General features: G+C 35.8%; 2 protein-coding genes across 9 annotated transcripts in view; both read left to right on the forward strand.

Moving 5' to 3' along the window:
- Positions 1-2,666, forward strand: part of ATR (ATR serine/threonine kinase) — a 99,051-nt gene extending 96,385 nt beyond the window's left edge. For 2 of the 3 annotated variants that reach the window (XM_023739326.1, XM_023739327.1), the window contains exons 42-43: positions 273-378; positions 1,279-2,666. In XM_023739326.1, coding sequence (XP_023595094.1) covers positions 273-378; positions 1,279-1,452 — 280 coding nt within the window. In that variant the 3' untranslated portion in view covers positions 1,453-2,666. The remainder of the gene's footprint in view (positions 1-272; positions 379-1,278) is intronic. The other variant, XM_004385070.2, reaches the window with a different exon arrangement.
- Positions 2,667-2,794: 128 nt separating this feature from the next.
- XRN1 (5'-3' exoribonuclease 1) overlaps positions 2,795-21,992 on the forward strand; it is a 116,795-nt gene continuing 97,597 nt past the window's right edge. For 2 of the 6 annotated variants that reach the window (XM_023739332.1, XM_023739328.1), the window contains exons 1-12: positions 2,795-2,982; positions 9,017-9,249; positions 13,477-13,574; positions 14,763-14,872; positions 14,970-15,080; positions 16,362-16,444; positions 17,401-17,488; positions 17,572-17,740; positions 18,545-18,612; positions 19,167-19,304; positions 21,080-21,143; positions 21,358-21,463. In XM_023739332.1, coding sequence (XP_023595100.1) covers positions 2,908-2,982; positions 9,017-9,249; positions 13,477-13,574; positions 14,763-14,872; positions 14,970-15,080; positions 16,362-16,444; positions 17,401-17,488; positions 17,572-17,740; positions 18,545-18,612; positions 19,167-19,304; positions 21,080-21,143; positions 21,358-21,463 — 1,343 coding nt within the window. In that variant the 5' untranslated portion in view covers positions 2,795-2,907. Of the gene's footprint in view, positions 2,983-9,016; positions 9,250-13,476; positions 13,575-14,762; positions 14,873-14,969; positions 15,081-15,134; positions 16,134-16,361; positions 16,445-17,400; positions 17,489-17,571; positions 17,741-18,544; positions 18,613-19,166; positions 19,305-21,079; positions 21,144-21,357; positions 21,464-21,992 lie in introns of those variants that run through there. The other 4 variants (XR_002825402.1, XM_023739331.1, XM_023739329.1 and 1 more) reach the window with 4 other exon arrangements.

Below are 21,992 nucleotides of genomic sequence, written 5' to 3' on the forward strand. Positions count from 1 at the left end.
GTTGATCTACCAATTCACACTAAGCATTTAGAGACTGCACATTAGAACTCATCTTACTCTCCTCCCCACAGACCACCTCTGTCCCTCAGCTCTATTTTGCCTCTGTACCCTTCTCTTGCCCTCTCCTCTCCCCTAAAACGATTTCACACATGTTACTGAAAAGGTAGTAATATGTTTTTGTAACAGTATTATCATTAGCTTCTAATTCTTGTAAGATCTCTTTTTGCAAAGATAATATTGTATTATTACCTTAATGTTTGTTACAATTTTAGTGTCTTAAAGTCTTTTCTACATGATCCTCTTGTGGAGTGGAGTAAACCAGTGAAAGGGAATTCCAAAGCACCACTTAATGAAACTGGGGAAGTTGTCAATGAAAAGGTTAGTAGAAGGTGTAGCTTGATACTATAGATCTCTACAAATGAAAACTGATTCTAACTTCTGTCAGTGACTAGCCAGTGATTACCCTGAAATCTAGTTCTCTGTTAAGACAATGTCCTAAATTTTCCTTATTGTCATTACTGTTAACATTATTAGCATTTGTATAATAAAACAGAGTTCAAGGCATACTTGTTTAACGATAGACAATTCACAATTATGGAAAAATTTGAGCACTAATTGCCTGAATTTACAGAGCAAGTCTCAGCTTCAGTATGGTGACACCAAATGTCCCACAATCTATCTTGACAAATGTAGCAGTTCACTTCGTACTAGTATTAGTCAAAACCTCAAAGTTTGCAGGTAATTAGCTATTTTTAATAAGATAGAATAGATTAAGGATAATTTTTCTAATGTCATTCTCACCCTTGGATTCTGATAAGCTTTCTCAATTAAGAGAGAAATGTGTAGAATTCCAAGTAGCTCACTTATAACTTCCATTTGCATGAACTAACTTAATCTAAATATTAGGCATTAGAGCATCATTGCTATTATTAGAATGTCCATTCAAATGTTTAAGTACTACACACTTTCAAAGCAGATTTTTAAAATTATTATTTTTCTAGAGTTGTAATGTGGAAGGAACTTCCTGATATTTCAGATAGTCCAGAAAAATGTCCAAGCAGTTTATGTTGGATCAACATTGCCAGCCTCAAAATCGATATCTTACATTATTTTGTTTCATTTCTTCCTTTTTCTGTATTTTCTCTTACAAAGGGGGTAGTGATTAGTAAAATGGCATTAATATTTCTTACAAAACAAGAAAGGCAGTAATTCCAAATTATCAACATCCACATGTTATTGTGTTCTTAGCCCTTATTATTTTCTGTTTCTTCTTTTTAGGCCAAGACCCATGTTCTTGACATTGAGCAGCGATTACAAGGTGTAATCAAGAACCGAAACAGAGTGACAGGGTTGCCATTATCTATTGAAGGACATGTGCATTACCTTATACAAGAAGCTACTGATGAAAACTTACTATGCCAAATGTACCTTGGCTGGACCCCTTATATGTGAAATGAAATTATTTCAAAGAATATGTTAGCAATCTAAAATTACTGCATTTGGCATTAATCTGTGGTTGTATCTATTCAGTTCCAAGGTACAACAGAAGTTTATGTTCTTAGAGCAACTAGTATTATTTCTTGATTGTTAATAATATTTAAAATAATATATGTTCATTTATTAAGAAATAAACTGCTTTTGTAATACATACTGTGTATTTATAACTGGAGAAAGGGAACTTGATTTGTTCTTATGGCCTAAAAATGTAATTTGCAAGAAACAAACCAGCCTAATTTTATTTTACAACTTTCATTGATTTCCTTTTAAAAGTACTAGTTAGCATAAGGATTCCTTTGAACAACAAGTTTCTATTGAATAAATATTGTGGGCAAAGCAGTGTGCTGGACTGGTGCACAGAGGAACTGCCTTTCAGGAACTGACAGTCTAGTAAGGAGAGAGAGATGAACATAAATGGCACATCATTAAGTTCACTTACTAGAACTCTGGTTTTTGGTATGGTTGAAAGTACGATAGGGAAAAAACATGGCAAGCCAAGCATCAGTGTGAAAACTAAACATTCTTTGATTTTAAGAATGCTGCCATCCTGCAGGTAACAGAATGCAGAGTCTAGTGATTATGGCAGACAGCAGTACTTAACAATTCAAGAGATTTTTAAAATCTAAAGTTTTTAAATGTGTTTTTTTGTGCTTCTGAAGATTTAAAAAATAATTCATGATAATTACTAAGTAATGAGATTATTACATTTAAATAAATGAAAAACTTAAATTTAGAACAGATAATTTCATTTAAATTCACTCGATATAGTTCTACTTTTTTGTACAGTCGAAAGTGTAACAGGAAAAAACACGACACCAAGAAGCATTAATGTAAAAACTAAACAATTTCCTATTGAGGGCCTAAGAAAATTTCTGCAAAACAATTTGTAATTTCAAAGGAAATTCTGTTGTAGGTTTACATAACTAAAAGAAAATAATTTTCCTTCGCCAAACGAACAAAACAATCTAAACCAAACAAATCACCACACCTTTCCAAATCTGTGTTGAAAAACACTGAGATTAGCAATCCTACGAGCCGGAAGCAGCCAGGATAAAAATCCGTGTTCAATACCCTTCCAGCAGTCTCGTGAGGTTTTCATACCACTTATAAATCCACTTAGAGCACAGCCCCATCAACTGGCACTTTCAGAACTAAGTTTAATACAAACATTAGTTGGCGCGATCAAACGTGACCACAAGCGAGCACGGCGGCGCGAGTGGAAGGCGGCCCGGTCCCGCCCCTGGGATGCGGCCTGGGATCCTGCCGCTCTAGGGCCCGGCGGGCGCGCTCTATGGTCGTGCGGGCGGTGTGTTGTCATCGGCGGAGCGACGGCCGGAGGCGGTGGCGTAGGCCCCGGCGGGGCGTTTGGTTTCGGTTTGGCCCTGACTGGAACTGGTGTTGACGGTCGAAATGGGAGTCCCCAAGTTTTACCGATGGATCTCGGAGCGGTATCCCTGCCTCAGCGAAGTGGTCAAAGAGCATCAGGTGGGTGAGCCAGGGGCAGTGGCTCAGAAGGCCGGTGACCGCGGGGGCTCCGCGGCCCTCTCTCCACCCTGAGACGAGCTTTCCAGCCTTTCTGCCCTCCATCTGCGGATGAATGGCGAGGGGAGTGTAGGTGGAAGGTTTGAGGTCGACTGAATGATTTGAATGGGGGCAGAGCCGCCGGGTTCACGGCTGTTCTGACAGCTATCCTAGCCGGGCAGGGCCTTCCGCGACTCTGAAATTAAGTCCCGGGAAGGATGGCTCTTAGTAAGTTCTGTTCTTTCTTCCCCGAGGAGGTGCAGGTTGCCGTTTCCTTTATAGAGGTTGCGAAGCCGGAGTGGGTGTCCCGCGACATCCTCCCCACATCTTCATCTCCCCACCCCAAACTACGAACCCAGTACAGACAATAACAGCCGCTTCCGCTCTCGAAGCACCTTGTTTACTTTCACTATCAAGAGCTCCATCCCACCGCACCCCGACGCCGGGACTTTGACGTGGCTGACGGTTCATATTTTTGATGCCTTTTGTTACAGTTTCTGTTGTCCTAAAGACAGTGCTAATCTCTTATTGCCAAACAAAAACAATACTTGGACAGAGAATTATTTGGAGGCTTCATAATGTGTGTGAGAGAGAGGCGGATTGATGCAGCTTTACTACTAGTAATAACAATAATATTTGGTACGTAATGAGCCGAGGCCAACGTTTACGCTAGATTTCAAAACTGTAGTTCCTATATCGGAACTGTGAAAAGACAATAGAAAGCGATCGTCTATTAGATAAACTAGCCTTTGGGTGATACTTAAGTGATCGTCATGTTTAATGAATTTGGTAGATCTCTTCTTTTTATATTTTACAGAAAATAATCAGTTTTGAAATTTCTCTAGCTAATTGAATTAGTTGTGATGGATAGCTTTGTATTAATACTGGGGAAAAATAATCCAGCGAACAGCATCATGCTGTTCATTAAATTATGGTTTATCTCTTTAAGAAGTACTAAAAGCATGAAGGTAGGTTAAACTTCTGGAAAGGATTCTTTGCTGGATTCAGATTTGATGTACGAGGGAAAATTTACAAAAAAATTCCGAAAGGCCAGCTTGTCTTTAGTTTATTTGGAACATAGGTTGAGTTAGATTTACAGAGGTTTTTGTTTCCAGAGAGGAGGATAAAAAAAAAAAAAAAGAAGGATACCAGTACCTTGGGAACATTAAGGCAACAAAATATGGCGCTTCTGGATCTCTCATTCAACAAACATTTGAGTACCTTCCATGCATCAGTCACTTATCTCTGAAGTGAAAAAATAATTTGTTACTCAGAATGTCTTGATAATATGTAATTCATTCAGTAACATTTTAATGCTATATGTAGCACAAAATTTGGTTTGGTGAAAGTATCTTGGATTCTCTCCTGAGGAATTTGGTTACTGAAGAACAAAAATAGTCTCTTTAAGGCAATTTCATGACATAGACACTAAGGAGAGATTTTGTAAAAACTTTAAGTAGGAACTAGGAGTAGGGTTTTTTGTTTTTGTTTTTTAATTATTCCACTGGAAAATTTTAAAACTTGGTTCATCAAAGCAGTGTCTTTAAAAGTGTTTGATTCTTGTAGTTAACAACAACAAAAAAGACAAATGTTATAAAGGGATACTAGCTGCTCTCTCAAGAAGGACTTAAAAGATAATAATGCCTCATTAGGCCACAATGGTTCACAGGCTAGTACTGGGGGAAAAAAAATGGGAGAAGGAGTAGATTCTGGGAAGATGGTGGCAGCAACATAATTTTGCAATCTCTCTGAATCCTCATATAAAATTAGAAAGAACAAATTGCAAAATTAAAAATACATACAACGTTTACAACAAAGCCAGTATATACTGGTGTCCCTGTAAACTCCAAAATACAAATACGTAGGGGCAAACTACCAACACCTGTAGATCTGAATTGTATTGGCATCTGTGTGAAAAGAATAGGGAAGAAGCAATGGGGCAGCGTCTAGTGGATCTGAGAACAGAACTCCCAAACAGCTGACAGGTATTCACTGAAAACTGCTGCCAGTCAATTTGATAGCAGTAGTTGAAACTAAGGGGTTTTATCCTTTCCAATATTGGCTGAGTGAAGAGCCCACTGTAAAAAAGACCTAAGCAGCTGGAGCAGTCCAGTCCAAACCCAGAAACCAAACCCGTTGCCATCGAGTCATTTCCAACTCATAGCAACCCTATAGGACAGTGCAGAACTGCCCTGCAGTGTTTCCAAGGCTGTAATCTTTATGGAACCTGACTGACACATCTTTTCCTCTCGGAGCAGCTGGCGAGTTTGAACCACTGACCCTTCGGTTAACAGCCGAGAGCTTAACCACTGCTCCACTGAACTCTCAAAACTGACTTGCCAAGGCACTATTTCGGGCAGTACCTAACTGAGGAGAAACAGCTGGGGTGGAATAAAATTTGATCAGGAAAAGAATAATAAAGACAAGAAAATAGAAGGTTCAGGCAAAAGTAGGAGAGGGTTAGAATCAGGAAGTCTTAGAAAGCAAAACATCATCTTTTTTGTTTTTGTTTTTTAACACTATTCAAGAATAGCAGAAGAGGGAGCTTTGTGACGTTAAAGCTTTCCTGAACCCCTCTTCATTCTAAAAGTTTAGGAAAATTAAATTTTACTCAGTAGGAAACTGTTGTTGTTGTCGGCTGCCGTTGAGCTGGCCCTGACACATGGCGACCCAGTGCACAAGATTGATCTATTGTGCTCCAGAGGGTTTTCATTGGCTGATTTTTCAGAAGTAGATCACCAAGCCTTTCTTCCTAGTCTGTCTTAGTTAGTCTGGATGCTCCACTGAAACATGTTCAGCATCATAGCAACACACAAGAGCCCAGTGACAGATAGGCAGTGGCTGTGCATGAGGTACATTGGCTGGAAATTGAACCCAGATCTCCCTCATAGAGGGTCTCGGAGAGTTTTACCACTGAACCACCACTGCCTCCAACAGAGAACTGCTGAAGTCAAATTACATACAAAGTTATTACAGGGGGAGAAAAGGGAACAAAATAACATCTCTGCAGTCACTAAAAGCATGGAATAAAAATATGGACACAAAACATCGAAACTATTTCAAAGTGAACTAAAAGGCACTAAGAAGATTAAACAAGACATGAAAGAACAGCATACGTCAATTACAAAAAAACTCAGAAGTGTGGTGACAGAACCTAGGGAAAAATTTAGAATTTCAGAAACAAAGCCTAAAATGAATCAAGATGATACATGATTCCTGAAGAGATGTGGAAGATGGAAAAAAAGGGAAACTTTAAAAATAAAAAAGATAAGGATTCAAGAGAAAAAAACATACAGTAGATGAAAAGAGCAAATAATAGGGGTCCCTGAAAAAAGAAAACCAAAACAAAGTAAGAGAACAAATATTAAAACCATAATTAAAGCAAACTTTCCTGAAATATTTAAAACTGCATTTTGAAAGAATACACCATGTACCTGACAATACTGATTGAGACAACCAACACCAAGACATATTCTAGTAAAATGTATTGGACGTTAAAGAAAAAAGCCTTGATCATCTAGAAGAAAGGAGCACGTGACATATAAAGGAAAGTTAGGTTCCCATCACAGATTTTGACCATAGCTAGAAGAAAATGGAGTAACATATTTAAGATATTCAAGGAAAGAAATTGTAAACTAAGCGTTTTATATTCACCAAAACTGGCTTACAGATATAAAGGGCACAATCTGTAATCAAGATACGGTAATGCAGGGAATACTGTTCCCTTGAGCACTTCTTGGCGCAGTGCTTAAAGAACTTGGCTGCTTACCAAAAGGTCGGCAGTTCAAATCCACCAGTGGCTGTTGGAAGTCCTGTGGGGCAGTTCTATTCTGTTCTGTAGGGTCATTATGAGTTGGAATCGACTTAGTGGCAACAGGTTTGGTTTTTTTTGGTTTGAGCATTTCTTGAGGAGTCTACTAGAGAATGAGCTTCAGATTCAAAATGACCAGGGAGACTTTTGTGTTTCTTTTTAAACTTGCTTTGCCTTTTCTAAGCCAGTTTTTCAAATTTGCCCTTTTTCTTGTTTATTTTTGAGAATTTTTTCTATGTTAGGGATGTTAACTGTCCTAATGTGCAAGCATTTCTCCAAATTTTGTCATTTTCAATTAAACTTGTTTATGTGTCTTTTAACCCCATTAATTAAAAAAAAAAAAAAAATACATTTTTAGATAGCCAACCCACATTTGTTTGGTTTATGATTTCTGGCTTTCCCCACCCTAAGATTATAAAAATAATTGTATATAATTTCTTTCTTTGTCTTTTGGTTACATTTCTCACATTTAGATTTTTAATCCTCTGGAATTAATTTTGTTGTAAAGTGAGATACAGTTTTGTTTTGTTTCCAAATGGCTAGTTAGGTGTCCTGTCCCTTTCACTGGTTTGAAATGCCTCCCTTATATACTAAATCTTCATATACACTTGGACTATTTCCAGACTATTTGGTTCATTCAAATGAATCTGTTTCTGTTAATATCATGTAGGGAAATTTATCTTTCATTACTCTTCTTTTTTATAGTTTTCCTGGCTATAATTGTATGTTTATTCTCCTAGGGAAACTTTGGATTCATTATGTAAAGAATCTCTCCCTCAAAAAATACACATTGGGATTTTGGGTGACGTTTTCAGATTTCTTAAAACAAACAGTAAACCTTAAATGCATTTTAAAAAATTACATGATCACAAATGTTATCTCAGTTGAGCCTGTTACTGAGTAAGAAATTTAAAGTTTTTTATGTGGTACTTACTATAATACCTTATAAATGGGTGTTTTATGAACTATTTTTATGGTGTTCATTGATTCAAAGGCCAAAACTTTTTAACCCCAAAACTCAAAGCATGCCATTTTCTCAATTAATAGGAAAATGTATTGCTACATGTACAAATTATTAAACTTGAATTGTTTCAGAGATTTATTAGATTTCATAAATTTACATTAAATTTATTATATTTATTTAATTAGAAAGCACATTATGTTTTTATGTTTGAAAAATCCAAAGTAATTTTCTTTTATTAGTACGCAAGACGAACTCTTAAAATTCTTTAATTACACAGATGTTATAACTATTAAATTTTGTCCATTTCAGTTCTTCATGAATAAGGAACAAATGTTATTTGTTTCAGTAGTGTTCCCCTTACTTGCTCACAAACATTTAAGAAGAAGAAAAATAAAAGTCTGCAAGAAAATAAGAGCCAGACCCATTAAGATCTTTGGTGTAATGGTTAAGTGCTTGGCTACTAACCAGAAGGGTGGTGGTTCCAACCCACTCAGCAGCTCCACAGGAGATAGATGTGCTCCCTTGAAGATTACAGCCTCAAAAACCCTATGGGGTAGTTCTGCTCTGTCAGATGGGGACACTATAAGGCGAAGTAGACTAGATAGCACCTAATAACAACAACAAAATACCTTTTAGTCAAGGTGTGGAACTTATTTAGTCCACATTTCAAAAATGAGAAATCAGTTTCCAGTGTTTTCTCAATTACTTGGCGTACTCTAAGCTTTTTAAATTAATATAACCTAATCAATGACTCTGTTTCAGTGAAACTAATATACGATAAGGCTTTAAATCATTTGTAAAACCTTTCAATGACCACGTACAAACAGCTTTTGATATGAGTACGTATTCTGTTACCCATTTATAGAAGAAATTGAGGCTTTGTCAAATAGTAGGATGGAAGGGAACTGTTTTGAGTATCTCATGAACCAAGCACTTAGTGTTTTCCTGAATTATTTTATTTTAAATAAGTAATTTCCTGACAGTAAATTCGGTCAAACTATTGGTGCATTATATAACCACATAATCTGTCTTCATATTACCAATTCTTCCTGTTTTTTCTCTACTTTCTTTATTCAACTGTGATTGTAAACTCAGTTTTGATATAATTAGAACGCCCTGTATCCTGCCTTTTAGCATTGAATAATCACTTTTCTCTGCTGCTAAGATATGAGATCCCTGGTTGATTATAGTGAATGGTCTTGAGCATTTTTCTTTGTTTTTAGATTCCTGAATTTGACAACTTGTACCTGGATATGAATGGAATTATACATCAGTGCTCCCATCCAAATGATGATGATGTTCACTTCAGAATTTCAGATGATAAAATCTTTACTGATATTTTTCACTACTTGGAGGTTTTGTTTCGCATTATTAAACCTAGAAAAGTGTTCTTTATGGCTGTTGATGGTGTGGCTCCTCGAGCAAAAATGAACCAGCAGCGTGGGAGGCGTTTTAGGTAAAACATTTATGGTTTATTTTAGAATACTATTTAGATTAATAAAATATGTTATTTTTAAGATAATTGACTTAATACAAGGTATCTTCTGTCCATGTTCATTTTCTTCTTTAATTCTCACAGAAATGGAAATATCTCATAATGTCACATTTTACCAGTCAAAGAAATGGGTCTAATAATTCATGTGAAATGTCATTTGTCAAAGCATATGTAGGGTTTTATAAAGTCACTCTATTAGTTGTTCTTTGTCACACGTATTTCAGATTTCTAATTGATAATTTGGGAATGGTAGTTGTAGAGAAAAGCTTCTAATGAGAACGTCATTGACGTTTAATTTAATTCAACAAACATTTATTGACTGCCCAGACCCTGGACTAGATGCTGACTTTGATTGGGCAGAAAGGCCAGTGAAATCAGAAGATGGACTGTTGGAAGAGAGCTGAGTTAGGGCACTCAAGGTATTATAAGCACCACTATGTGAGTTAGATAGTACAAGAAGTAACAGTATGAAAAAAGGTTGTAGATACGGAGAGGATTTTAAATTCAGAATCCTGGGCATGTAGAATATTTCTAACAATGAGATTAGGCTATGTTCCTGTTTATGGATGCCAGAGGTAGAGTTAAGAAGGTTGTTAGAATTGAAGGCAAGAAACGCTGAGTGCAGAGTTTTTGATGAGTCATTAACATAATGAATCCATGGCAGGCTAAGGAGTGGAAAGGTCATCTGTGAGTCAAATGTGGCAATCGTCAAGGAAGGTGGGAGAATGCCTTAAAGAAGGCTAGCAGTGAGAATGGAAAGAGGATGGTAAAAAAATACTGATTTAAATGTCAAAAAAGAAAAGATACTGAAAATATCGGAAGGCCTGTGAAATCCTTAAAGGCAAGGACCATCTCTTAAAAATTTTGATTCTTAAGTACCACTAAGTAGTTACTTAATCTGAATTTCTAGGAGTCGGACCCTCAAAATTATGAGTTTACCAGACTCCCCTGATATTTATTAAACTCGTTTTTGGGAGCCACTGGGCTAGAAAATCTAGTGTTGAAGATGGATTTTGTAAACCCACTCCATCAGTCAGGGTTTGGTTGCAGGTAACAGAAACCACTCTAGCTATTTTAAGCAGAAAGGGATGTAATACAGGGAATTAAGTACTTAGAAAAATTATTGTAAGATCCAAATGAGCAAGATGTAGGTGGGCTTTCAGGAATGACTTCCAGAACACCATCACCACAGAACTGACCCACAGGTGGCACTACTACAGCTGCCACATTCAGGAAGATGAGGAGTTCAGAACAGTTAGCTCCAGGAACTTATTCCATTAGCTGTGATCCAGGGATTAAGAAGCTGCAGAGTTACAATGCACCTGTCAAATCTGCACTGGAAAAAACAAATGTCCTGCACCTACAAAGCTACTGAATACTGGGATCTCCTCTCCCATTGCTGAAACAAGTATGCGCATGTGGACTTGCACATGGGTGTGCTTGCACACACACACACACACACACACACACACACACACACACACTCTCACACTCTCACACTCTCACTCACTCCACCACCCCAGTGAGTCATGCAGGCTTCACCTTTCAAACTTCAATGGGTACATCTAACTGACAAAATTTAAGTTGAATCCAGAATCTTAGCTTCCTAAGAATTTTATTTTTAGCTTTCTAACCTCTCCAGTATCGGAAAGGACACTAGGAGAATGGATTAGATGTTGAGAGCCAATCCGTTACAACCACCACAAGCATTTACTAAATAAATAAATGCTATGCTGGCATTGCGTGCTCCATGTTTCCCAGAAATTCCCCAGTCAACTTTTTGTCATTCTCCACAGCAACTATTTTCTCCCTTCATTATCTCTAATTCCTCGTCCCTCATTCCCTCCCAAATCTACTGCCATCTGACTTTCATCCCCCACCATGCCTCTAAAGCCTCCTTACAAGATTACAAATAGCCTCTTCTGGCTAAATCCAATCAATCAATTTGTCTTCATCTTCATTTATCTGCAGCATTTAGCAGTGTTTACCATTTCTTCTTTCTCCAACCTCTCCTATTCCTTAGCCTTCATAACACCGTACTCCCTCTTTGACTGTGTTGTGCCGTCTTGGTGTCCTTGTCATCTTTCTCTCCTTTTTGCTTAAATGGTGGTGTTTCTCAAGGTTCTCTTCTGGGCCGAGTAATCTCATCCACTCCAGTGGCTTTAATTAGCATATCTTTGCTAATGACTCTGAAGTTTCTCTTTCTGGTGAATATCATATACAAATGCCAAATGTCTCTTTTTGGACACCCTACAGACACATCAGGCTTAACATGTTCAGAAATGAACTCATCATCTTCCCCTCAAAGCTACCCTCCTCCTACATTTCCCATTTCAGTGAATGACAGTACCATATGCCTAGCTGCCCAACCCAGGAGTCCAAGGGTAATTTTAGACTCCTCTCTCTTACTCATTCCCCACACACAAGTCCTATTTATCTAGTCTCTTAAATTTGTCATATCTGTCTAATCTTTTTACTGCTACTATCTCAGCCCAGGCCACCGTTAATCTTCCACCTAGATTACTTCAGAAGCCTTTTACTGGCTTACCTTGTCCTTATCCAAAATATTCTCTGTATTGCAACCAAAGTAAATATTATAGTTGTTTGATTTTCTATGTCCCCACTAGAATGTAAGCTCTATGAGAAAGAAATCATGTCTTTTTTGTTATATCCCCAGAAGTATTCAGACAGTAACACTGAAGAATCATTTGTTCAATCAAAGAAGGATGATGAGAAAAAAGAAAAGAATGATTTCCACTGGGGAGGTTATTAATGAGTTGATATCTTCAGAATTTTTGTTATATTGAAGAGGTTGGTAAGAGAGAGCAGTTAAATATGAAGAAGAGTTTGTTCATCAAAAATAGAATTCCACAGAGTACAGTGGATAGAAGTAGTAGCAAGACTGTAGAAATTTGCTTAAAGCAGAGCTCCTTAACTTGTATGCCATGTGGCATACTGGTGTACTACAAATGAGTTAGAAACCAGACAGGAATTGAGTCACCTGTATTCAAACCTAGGTCTGTCAGATCCTAAAACTCAAGTTCTTTCTAGTAAATCCTGTTGCCTCAAAAATCCAGTGATTTTGACATCTGATGTCATTAGTGTTATTGGGCTTTCATTTTAAATGTTCTTAAGAGGAAACCCAAAGATATACATTACAATTTTATAATTATATTTTTATGTAGAAGTCCCTGGGTGGTGAAAAGAATTAATACACTCAGCTGCTAATCAAAAGGTTGACAGTTCAAGTCTACCCAGAGGCACCTTGGAAGAATGGCCTGACAGAAAAAATCAGCTGTTGAAAACCCTGTGGAGACCAGTTCTACCCTGACCCCATGGAGTTGCTATGTGTCGAGTTTGACTTGATGACAACTGGTGTATTTTTATATAATATTCTTATATACCAATTTAATAATGTACTTCTCTTTTGATATTATCATTAAATGTGTTGTATATAATGAACTTATGTTTCTAGAATCAGTTTGCTGTATACCTGTGATAAAACCAAAAAACCAAACCCATTGCCATAGAGTTAATTTCGACTCATAACAGCTCTATAGGGCAGAGCAGAACTGCCCAATAGAGTTCCCATGGAGTAGCTGGTGGATTCAAACTGCCAAGCTTGTTGCTAGCAGCCAAGCTTTTAACCACAGCACCATCAGGGTTCCTATACCTGTGATAGGCTTTCTGGTAAGTGTTTGTAAGTTATACATAAGGTTGCCATGAGTCAGAATCGACTCAACGGCAACTAGCAACAGTGTTTTAATTGGGTTTTATAGTTAAGAGCTCCACAGCTAGCCAAAAGGTCGGCAGTTCGAATCCACCAGCTCTCCTTGGAAACCCTATGGGGCAGTTCTTCTCTGTCCTGTATGGTCACTATGAGTCGGAATTGACTTGACAGCAACTGGTTTGGGTTTTTTTGTTTTTGTTTTTTTTATAAGGTTCCACTTCTTTAGTCCTTATCTGAAAAACTCAATTCTTTAAATAAATAAAAGAAGCAATTTTGAGGTTCATCTTTATCAATTATAATCATTTCAAAATTTGTGTATTTTTTGAACCTTTAGGATTTCAGATGAATTGATGAATTCATATTTTAATTATAAAAGCATCTAAACAACAGTTTACTTTATATAAAAGTCTTTACTTCCTCTTTAGAAAGTTTAAAACATTTTTTCCTTAATATTTAAGGTCAGCAAAGGAGGCAGAAGACAAAATCAAAAAGGCAATAGAAAAGGGAGAAACTCTTCCTACAGAGGCCCGATTTGATTCCAACTGCATTACACCAGGTAAATTCAGTGAGAGGAAAATTCTGAGAGCTTCAAAATGTAAATTGAAAATTTATTTTTTGAATGTATTTTTCTTTTCTAGACTCTGTTTATTTTGGCCTTTGGGTTTTATTTGTTATATTTTCCCAGTTGTGTCTCTCCTAATGAGATGGTTTGGTCACCTTGGTCCTAAGTGCTCCTATACAACCCCACTGTAGGGATTTACAGATGGTGATAAGAGCAGCTGTGGACAGGACTCTCCCAGATAGATGATGGAAGTTTCAAGATCATTCCATCCTGCTCCTGCTTTTTATTGGTATGAAAAAACAGACTTAGCGAGGCTGTGGCTCACCCAGGTTCATTTCACTAGCTTGTGGTGTACAGGATGAGAAACCCATTCTGGACCAGAGCACTGACTACTCTCAGAGACAGGATTTCTGTGACTTTAAAGACAAGTGAATTTATCAATATCATAAGTTTAATTTTATATGTAACGACATACTCCACACTTCAAGGAACTTTGTCTAACATCATTATAACTTTTTCCTATGTAAAAAAAATCTTAAGATCTTACTTTCTCATGAATTCTTTAATAACTACAGTAATTTTCTCTTTCATTCACTGCCCTAGTCACACATTGCTCAATTTAATAACCAGTTTGTCATGATTATAATTTAAGACTGTTACTTTGGACTGTTGGCCATTTGGGCTTTTTCTCAAACATAATCATTCTAGACTCAGTTTCCAGATTAATAATAATTTTTTAGATTAATAGTAATTTAATAATAATAACAGTAACAACAACTATTATTACTGTTGACAATCTGATTGAAGCTGCATGCCTTAAAGAAAACCTTCAGGATCCATCAGGCAAGAAATAGAAGGTTGAGGTTTACTAGAGTTGAAACTCTACCCTTGTGTGAAAATACTTAAAGCACAGTCCTGAGATAGTAGTAACATTTCTTGGCTTTCCCTCTGTCTTTGTCTTCATTTTAGGGTAACCAATGAAATTAGAAACTGTTGTGATATTTGCTAGGAGAAAAGTACATTACTTGATTTTCAGGATAAGCAACAGAGCTTTTGACCTTCTCTGGAAATCTTATACTTAGCTATTCCCTGAATACCCAGATAAAATTTTGTTTTGTCACTGGGAACTCACTGTTTTTATGTCTCTCTCAGGTGAAACTTTTTAAAACTTTTTATTTATAGGGACTGAATTCATGGCCAGGTTACATGAACATCTGAAGTATTTTGTAAATATGAAGATTTCCACAGACAAGTCATGGCAAGGAGTTACCATCTACTTCTCAGGCCATGAGGTTATTTATTTATTTATTTTTATTTAAACAGCTTTTCTAAATTTAATATTCTGAACTATCACATATTATCACATTTTTTTTTAAACATTATATTCAGACTCCTGGAGAAGGAGAGCACAAAATCATGGAATTTATCAGATCCGAGAAAGCAAAGCCAGATCATGATCCAAATACCAGACACTGTCTTTATGGTTTAGATGCTGACTTGGTAGGTATAATGTTTATTGTTATTATAATTTTATGCTATTATAGTTAAATATCTAAGAGCTTTAGTCTTGTACAGAAAGCTTACTGACTGTGACAATGGATATTGGAGACATAATAATGATTACTGTTTCTGTTACTACCAAAGTTCTAAAAAACAATTGGAAAATGAGCTGTTTTGCCATATTTTAGGATCAGTAGGTCTCTATAGTGTCTGCAGACCTGACTAACCCCAGTGCTATTATGAATACTCTGCTGAGGTCAGGGAAGGAGGCCCTTTTTATCCTCATGCTTAGTATGTGCCTTTTAATACCACATGATATGAAGACCCTGTGACTGAAATAACTTTACTAGACTTTTTTTTTTATTGTTGTCTTCGTCTTAACTTTTTATTATGGCAATTTTTCAAGCATCAGCAAAAACAAAAGATAGTATAATGAACTCCTTGTGCCTTGCATCCACCTTAAATAATTTTCAACTCCTATCCCTAACCATCCATCCATTTCCATCCCTACCCCTAGATTATTAAAGCAGAGCCCAGATATTATATCATTTAATCTATAAAATCTATAAATATTTAATAAAATTTCTCTAAAGGAGAAGGATTTCTTTTTTTTAATATAACGTCAGTGCCATTATCTCACATAAAACAAAATTAACAATAATTCCTTAATAGATAAACAAACAGTTATATTCTAATTTCTCTGATTGCCTCTTAAATGTTTTCTTGTTTGAATCAGGATTGAAATAAACAGTATACATTGCAGTAGGTTGATAAGTCTTACTAGTCTATTTTGACTTATTTTGGGACTGAGAATGATACGGGAGAAAATTAACTAAAAATGCCCTTTTCTGGTTTTTTCTGAGTGTTCATATACTGGAGGTATCCTGACCTCCAGAAGAGTCCTACGTTCTTCTGTCATAGGGAAGCTGCTACCTCTCATTTCTAACCCGTTTTCCTATGCAAGTGGAAATATGTGAAAACCAAGAGGTTTTGGGGATTTTGGAGGGGTGAGGAGGGTCAAGGAGGTGATTATAAAGACCATGTGAGTCTAAGGTGATCATTTTTTCCTTATTAAAGTACACTCACTTTACCCCATTTATAATGTACAAATGGATCATATTTTGGTATTTGTTTATTTAACGTGCTAACAAGTTGTATCTTTATTGCCCTTAAATAAGCATGTTCTGCTCTATATAGAAATGTTTTTCATTTGATTTCTTTGTGAACTACATACTATAAAAACTGGTAGAATAAAAACATTTTTTAATCATTTTTCAACAGATTATGCTTGGGTTAACAAGTCACGAGGCTCATTTCTCTCTTTTAAGAGAAGAGGTTCGGTTTGGTGGCAAAAAAACACAAAGGTAAATTGTACTTGCATATACGTTGGAAGAAAGAACAGAAATTAAGCTGTTATCTTAAAAGAGATTGATTTTCTCTTACTACTTAGAGCTTGTTTGCTTTGCCCCTTCCCCACCAAAGCATATATTTACCTTGTAATTATTTTCAGTAATCAGGATGTTGACAGTTTAACTTAGTTATTTAATTGTATTTGAACAAATGCAAATTAAACGTTAGCAAACTTTATCTTTCAGAGAACTAACTACTTTTTTTTAATCATTTCAGAACTTGATTTATATTTCTGGCTTTCCTGGATCATGACTGCATTCTGACATAGATGCAGTTCACTCAGCTTATATTATTTATGGTTTAACTTGGAGTGTAGGCCAAGAGCCAGAAATATATAAACCTTTGCCCTGGTGGCACAGTGGTTAAGAGCTCAGCTGCTAACCAAAAGGTCGGCTGTTGGAATCCACCAGCCGCTCCTTGGAAACCCTATGGAGCAGTTCTACCCTGTCCTCTAGAGTCGCTATGAGTTGGAATCGACTCATCGGCATCGGGTTTGATTATATCAAGCCAGAGAAAGCTAAGTGGAAGAAGTGATAGCACCTTACCATTTTAGCCCTAGACTATACTCCAGTGGATATTAAAGTATATACTCACTCATCTATCCGTTTTCTGATGGGTGGCCTTAAATGAGCCAGATCCCACTGGTTTCTTACATCTCATACATATTATTTAGGATTTCTTCATTCTGAGAGTCCTCTTCCACAGGAAGCATAATGTAAACCAGTTATTTTTAACTTATTATGTTTTTATCTATTATAATTTCAATTATATTTTTATCATTACATTACCACTGCAGGTTTCATATAAATTACATGTCTTCTTCTAATAATAATTTTGACTTTAAGTTTAGCTACATTTTTAAACTTGGGCCTTAAGAATATAATTAACTCTGTCATCTCACTAATTACAGGGTATGCGCACCAGAAGAAACCACATTTCACCTCCTGCACTTGTCTTTAATGAGAGAGTATATTGATTATGAGTTTTCAGTATTAAAAGTGAGTATTAACATAGCTGTGGACCAGAGATAGGTTTGTAGAAATTTCTATAGGATGTAACTTTTTTCTCCGTTTTGCTATAGGACAAGATCTCATTTAAATATGATATTGAAAGGATAATAGATGATTGGATTTTGATGGGATTTCTTGTTGGCAATGATTTTATTCCTCATCTACCTCATTTACATATTAATCATGATGCACTGCCTCTTCTTTATGGAACATATATTACCATCCTGCCAGAACTTGGGGGTAAGAAAATTTTAACAATATTCATTTGAGGCCACTTTAATTTAGGACTTGACTAATTTTAAAAATGTTACTCATTTTATTAGATTATTGTATAATAATTGGAGCTAAAATAGGAGAAAATTTGAGATTTCTTTTGATCTAAGGTACCAAGCTCTGAGGTTGAGATTTTCAGTGACTCACAGACAATGAAAGTGACCAGAGTTAAGTAACCTCACTTACTGATACCTAACTAATCTCTGCCTTTAATTCCTTAAGAAACCCAGCAGAAGTTGTTGGTTGGGTCCAATTAGCTCCTTTCACAGCAAAGAATAAAAATTCCAGTTTTATGAATAGATAAGCATCAGAGTGTTCAATAGGAAGGAGAGATTTTGAAATTAAAATGAAATTGATGAGCAGAGATGCTGCTTTAGGAGGAAGTTTGTTAACTGGTGAAGCTGACTAAAACAGACAACAGAGTAGCAGCACATTAGTCCTTTCCTTCTCAAGTTAACATATCAAATCAAATGATCTAGGTATGCTCTAGAGCAGATTTAATTTAACTGTTAACAAATGTTTTTGGATATGTGGGAGGATTATTATTACGTGAACCTGGAATTTGTTTTATTTTGCTTCATTGCTTACATATTATATATTATGGCAATGCAACATTTCACAGAAACTTGGGCCAGTCACATAGCCCACCACTGAGTATTTTTTCTTGATTAGTGGAATGTCAACATTCAACATTTTATGAAAAGAGTTTGTAGAATTGTTTAGAAAAAAAATGTAAAATTTTGGTACAAATTTAGATTTTGTTCTTTTTAGGTTATATCAATGAAAGTGGGCATCTCAACTTACCTCGATTTGAGAAATACCTTGTAAAACTATCAGATGTAAGTAACTAGAAGCTTTTGTTTTCCTCTTCCAGGATAGCTGTAGATGGTTAGGAACCGAAACCATGATAATAGAAGAAAAGGCTTTTATAATTCTGTTCCAGTTGCTCATTCTGTATAATTTCACCTAAATTATTTATGTGTTTATTTGCTTTGGTTTATTATTATTATTTTCAAAGTAATAGATGAGGTAGGTCCCCATGGTATAGAAGGTCCCTGGGTGGTACAATGGTTTGTGCTTTACTACTGACCTAAAGGTTGGTGATTCAAACCTACCCAGCGGTAGCATGGAAGAAAGGACTGGTGATCTGCTTCATAAAGATTACAGCCAAGAAAACCCTATGGAGCAGTTCCACTCTGTAACACATGGGGTCACCGTGAGTTGGAATCAATGACAATGAGTTTGGTTTCAGTGTTTGGTTTTCTGTATGTATAAAAGTATAATATATCCCTATTTCCTATGCCCTGGAAGTAATCACTGTTAAAACGTTCATTTGTGTTCTTCCAGACATACTTAAATTATTTTTAAATGGGTTTTAAACGTTTCTGTACAGTTTGATCGTGAGCACTTCAGTGAAGTTTTTGTGGACCTAAAGTGGTTTGAAAGCAAAGTTGGTAACAAGTACCTCAATGAAGCAGCAGGTGCCGCAGCAGAAGAAGCCAAGAACTACGAGGAAAAGAAAAAATCAAAGGTGTCCCATTTTAGGTGTCCTTTCATATTTTTAGCTGTAAAGGGAAAACTCATACTCCTCTTTCTCACATTTCTTCTTAGGATTTTGGGTTCGCCTCATTTCACTTTCATCTTCTCTATGGACATTTAAAAAGTTTTGGTCTCCTTTTCTCCGTTCAGTCCTGTCATTCAAACCCACTCTTTAAAATCAGTTTCTTGTTTTTACTCTTGAAGAACATTGTGTTTTCTTTTTCAAAGGCTAGAAAAATAGTTATCTTTTAAAAACAATTGTCCAGAAACACACTGTTTAAAAAGAATGGCCTAGTTTCTTAATGTAGATATTTACAACATTTAATGTTGTGTAAGACATTAACTAGATCAATGATTTTTCTCTAAAAATGATTTATATATATAATTATATATAAAATACAGGGATATGCTAGGTTAAACAGAAACCCTGGTGACGTAGTGGTTAAGAGTTCAGCTGCTAACCAAAAGGTCGGCAGCTCAAATCCACCAGGCACTCCTTGGAAACCCTATGGGGCAGTTCTACACTGTCCTGCAGGGTCACTATATGTCAGAATCAACTCGATGGCAATGGTTTTTTAATGGGCTAGGTTAAATGTAATTAATAGCATTACATAGTAAATGGTGCTTAATAAATGAATAATAATTTATGCTAGTGTCCTGCAAAACATCTCTTATAAGCACTAAGGAATATCTTATTTGTGTAAGTTGGAAAATAAATCTCTTCTGAAATTTTCCTCAGCCTATTTGTAATTATTAGATTTTGGTAAAATTAATGCATTTCCTGCACTTTCTTTCTGTACTAGTTCTACTTAGGTTCATGACTAATAATTCTTACTCTGGGAGGACCAACTATCCTGGTTTTCTCTAGTGCAGCCCTTCTAATTGCTTAGCTCTTCCTTAGTGGAATTTGACAGCAGTCAGTCTGCATTCCCTATGTTTTTCTTTTAAAAAAACAGGCTCTGTAACTTTTTGGGAACCTGAACTCACAAAACATACATGCCAATAATCCTGCTCCCCAAACATTCATGCCAGTAATCCTGACTCCCCCAACTTCATCTCAGTCTTAGATTCACCAGTCTTCTGGCATATGTGGTTATCATTAGACACACTGGTGAAATGAGAGGAACTGCAGGAACAACCCAGGCACAGGAAGTTGACAGAGGCCCTAGACTGGATGAAGAAAAGGAACTGGGGATAAAGGAGTCGTAGGAACTAATGAAAGTCACCGGTAGTGGATAGACAATCAGAAAATAGAAGAGAGAAAGGATGAGATCGTAAGGGAGGAAGAACAGATGGATTTTAAAACTGATAAAAGATAATAAATCATGAGAGTTGATGAAGTGTCTGAGTATGTTTTTATCAGTGCTTTTACTTCAGAGAAAATTAGATTTTGCAGTTCTTTAGAAAACAACATGATTTTGATGATTTAATATTGATTGTATACTTTTCTCTAAGTAATGAAATACTCTTGAAGATTTTTTTTGGAACACACATGTAATTAAATGTACTTCTCTTTTCTATTGGTGAGATTTAATTATTACATATCCTTTAGAGGCCTGTATGTTAAGTTGTAAATCATAAAAACATATAGTTTTAAAAAACAAGTGATCAAAAACCAAAATTTATACATTATTTGAGGATTACTTTAAAAATAAGCTATTACAGATCATTTCAGTTATTTTTAGTATTTTTTAAATCTCCTTGTTAAACATCTTACTTTAAAATAATTCTTACCAGTAATTTTATGTTGATTTATAATTTTTGTAGGGCGAGGAAAACGTCTGTTGGGCTGCTTTAGACAAAAATGAATCTGAAGCAGCAACATCTAAGGGTAAGTACAAACTATATGTATTTTGGTATATGTTATTTCTTTGACAGAATACTTGTTACACCTTTCCTTTATTAGTACTAATTCAATAAAGTTGGATGGAGCAGGTTTCTAAGATAGTTTATAAGCACGTACTTTGATATGCATTTATCAAAGCATTTGATAAAAAAAACAGGATATTCATAATTGTCATTATCTTTCTGCCTTTTTCTCCCAGATAATTTGGAAGATGAGACTGAAGATGATGACCTATTTGAAACTGAGTTTAGACAATATAAAAGAACTTATTACATGACAAAGATGGGAGTTGATGTAGTGTCTGAGTAAGTTTTTGCCAATGCTTTTTACTTTAGAGAAAATTAGACTTTCTTTAGAAAGCAACATGATTTTGATGGGTAATGTGCTAGAAGAGGGCTTTTTTAATTTCATGAATTATTGTAGATATTTCAACTAGCATGGTTTTGGAGAAGATGGTATCTGTGGCATGTGTTATATTCCTGTGATAAAAATTGCCAAACAGAAAATGGTTTGTTTTTTAATTCCCATCTTCTAAAGCTCATGCTGCACTTATCTCAAAGGCCATATGCATCAGCCCCAAGTAATACCTAGTTCAGATACTCCTTAAGAACTTAACCTCTAAAACAGTGGCTTTCAGACTTTTTCTTAAACTGCAACACATAGTATGAAGAACACGTTTGAGTTTTATTTATTTTATTTAAACACTTACATAGTGCTTACCAAATGCCAGGCACTATTCTAATCATTTTAAAAAGAGTAACTCATTTAATTCTAATAACTCTTCGAGTTAAGTAGGATTGTTATTATTTTGCAATTGAAAAACTAAGGAATCGA

The sequence above is a fragment of the Trichechus manatus genome, unplaced genomic scaffold (assembly GCF_000243295.1).
Source record: "Trichechus manatus latirostris isolate Lorelei unplaced genomic scaffold, TriManLat1.0 scaffold00132, whole genome shotgun sequence".
Lineage (NCBI taxonomy): Eukaryota > Metazoa > Chordata > Mammalia > Sirenia > Trichechidae > Trichechus > Trichechus manatus.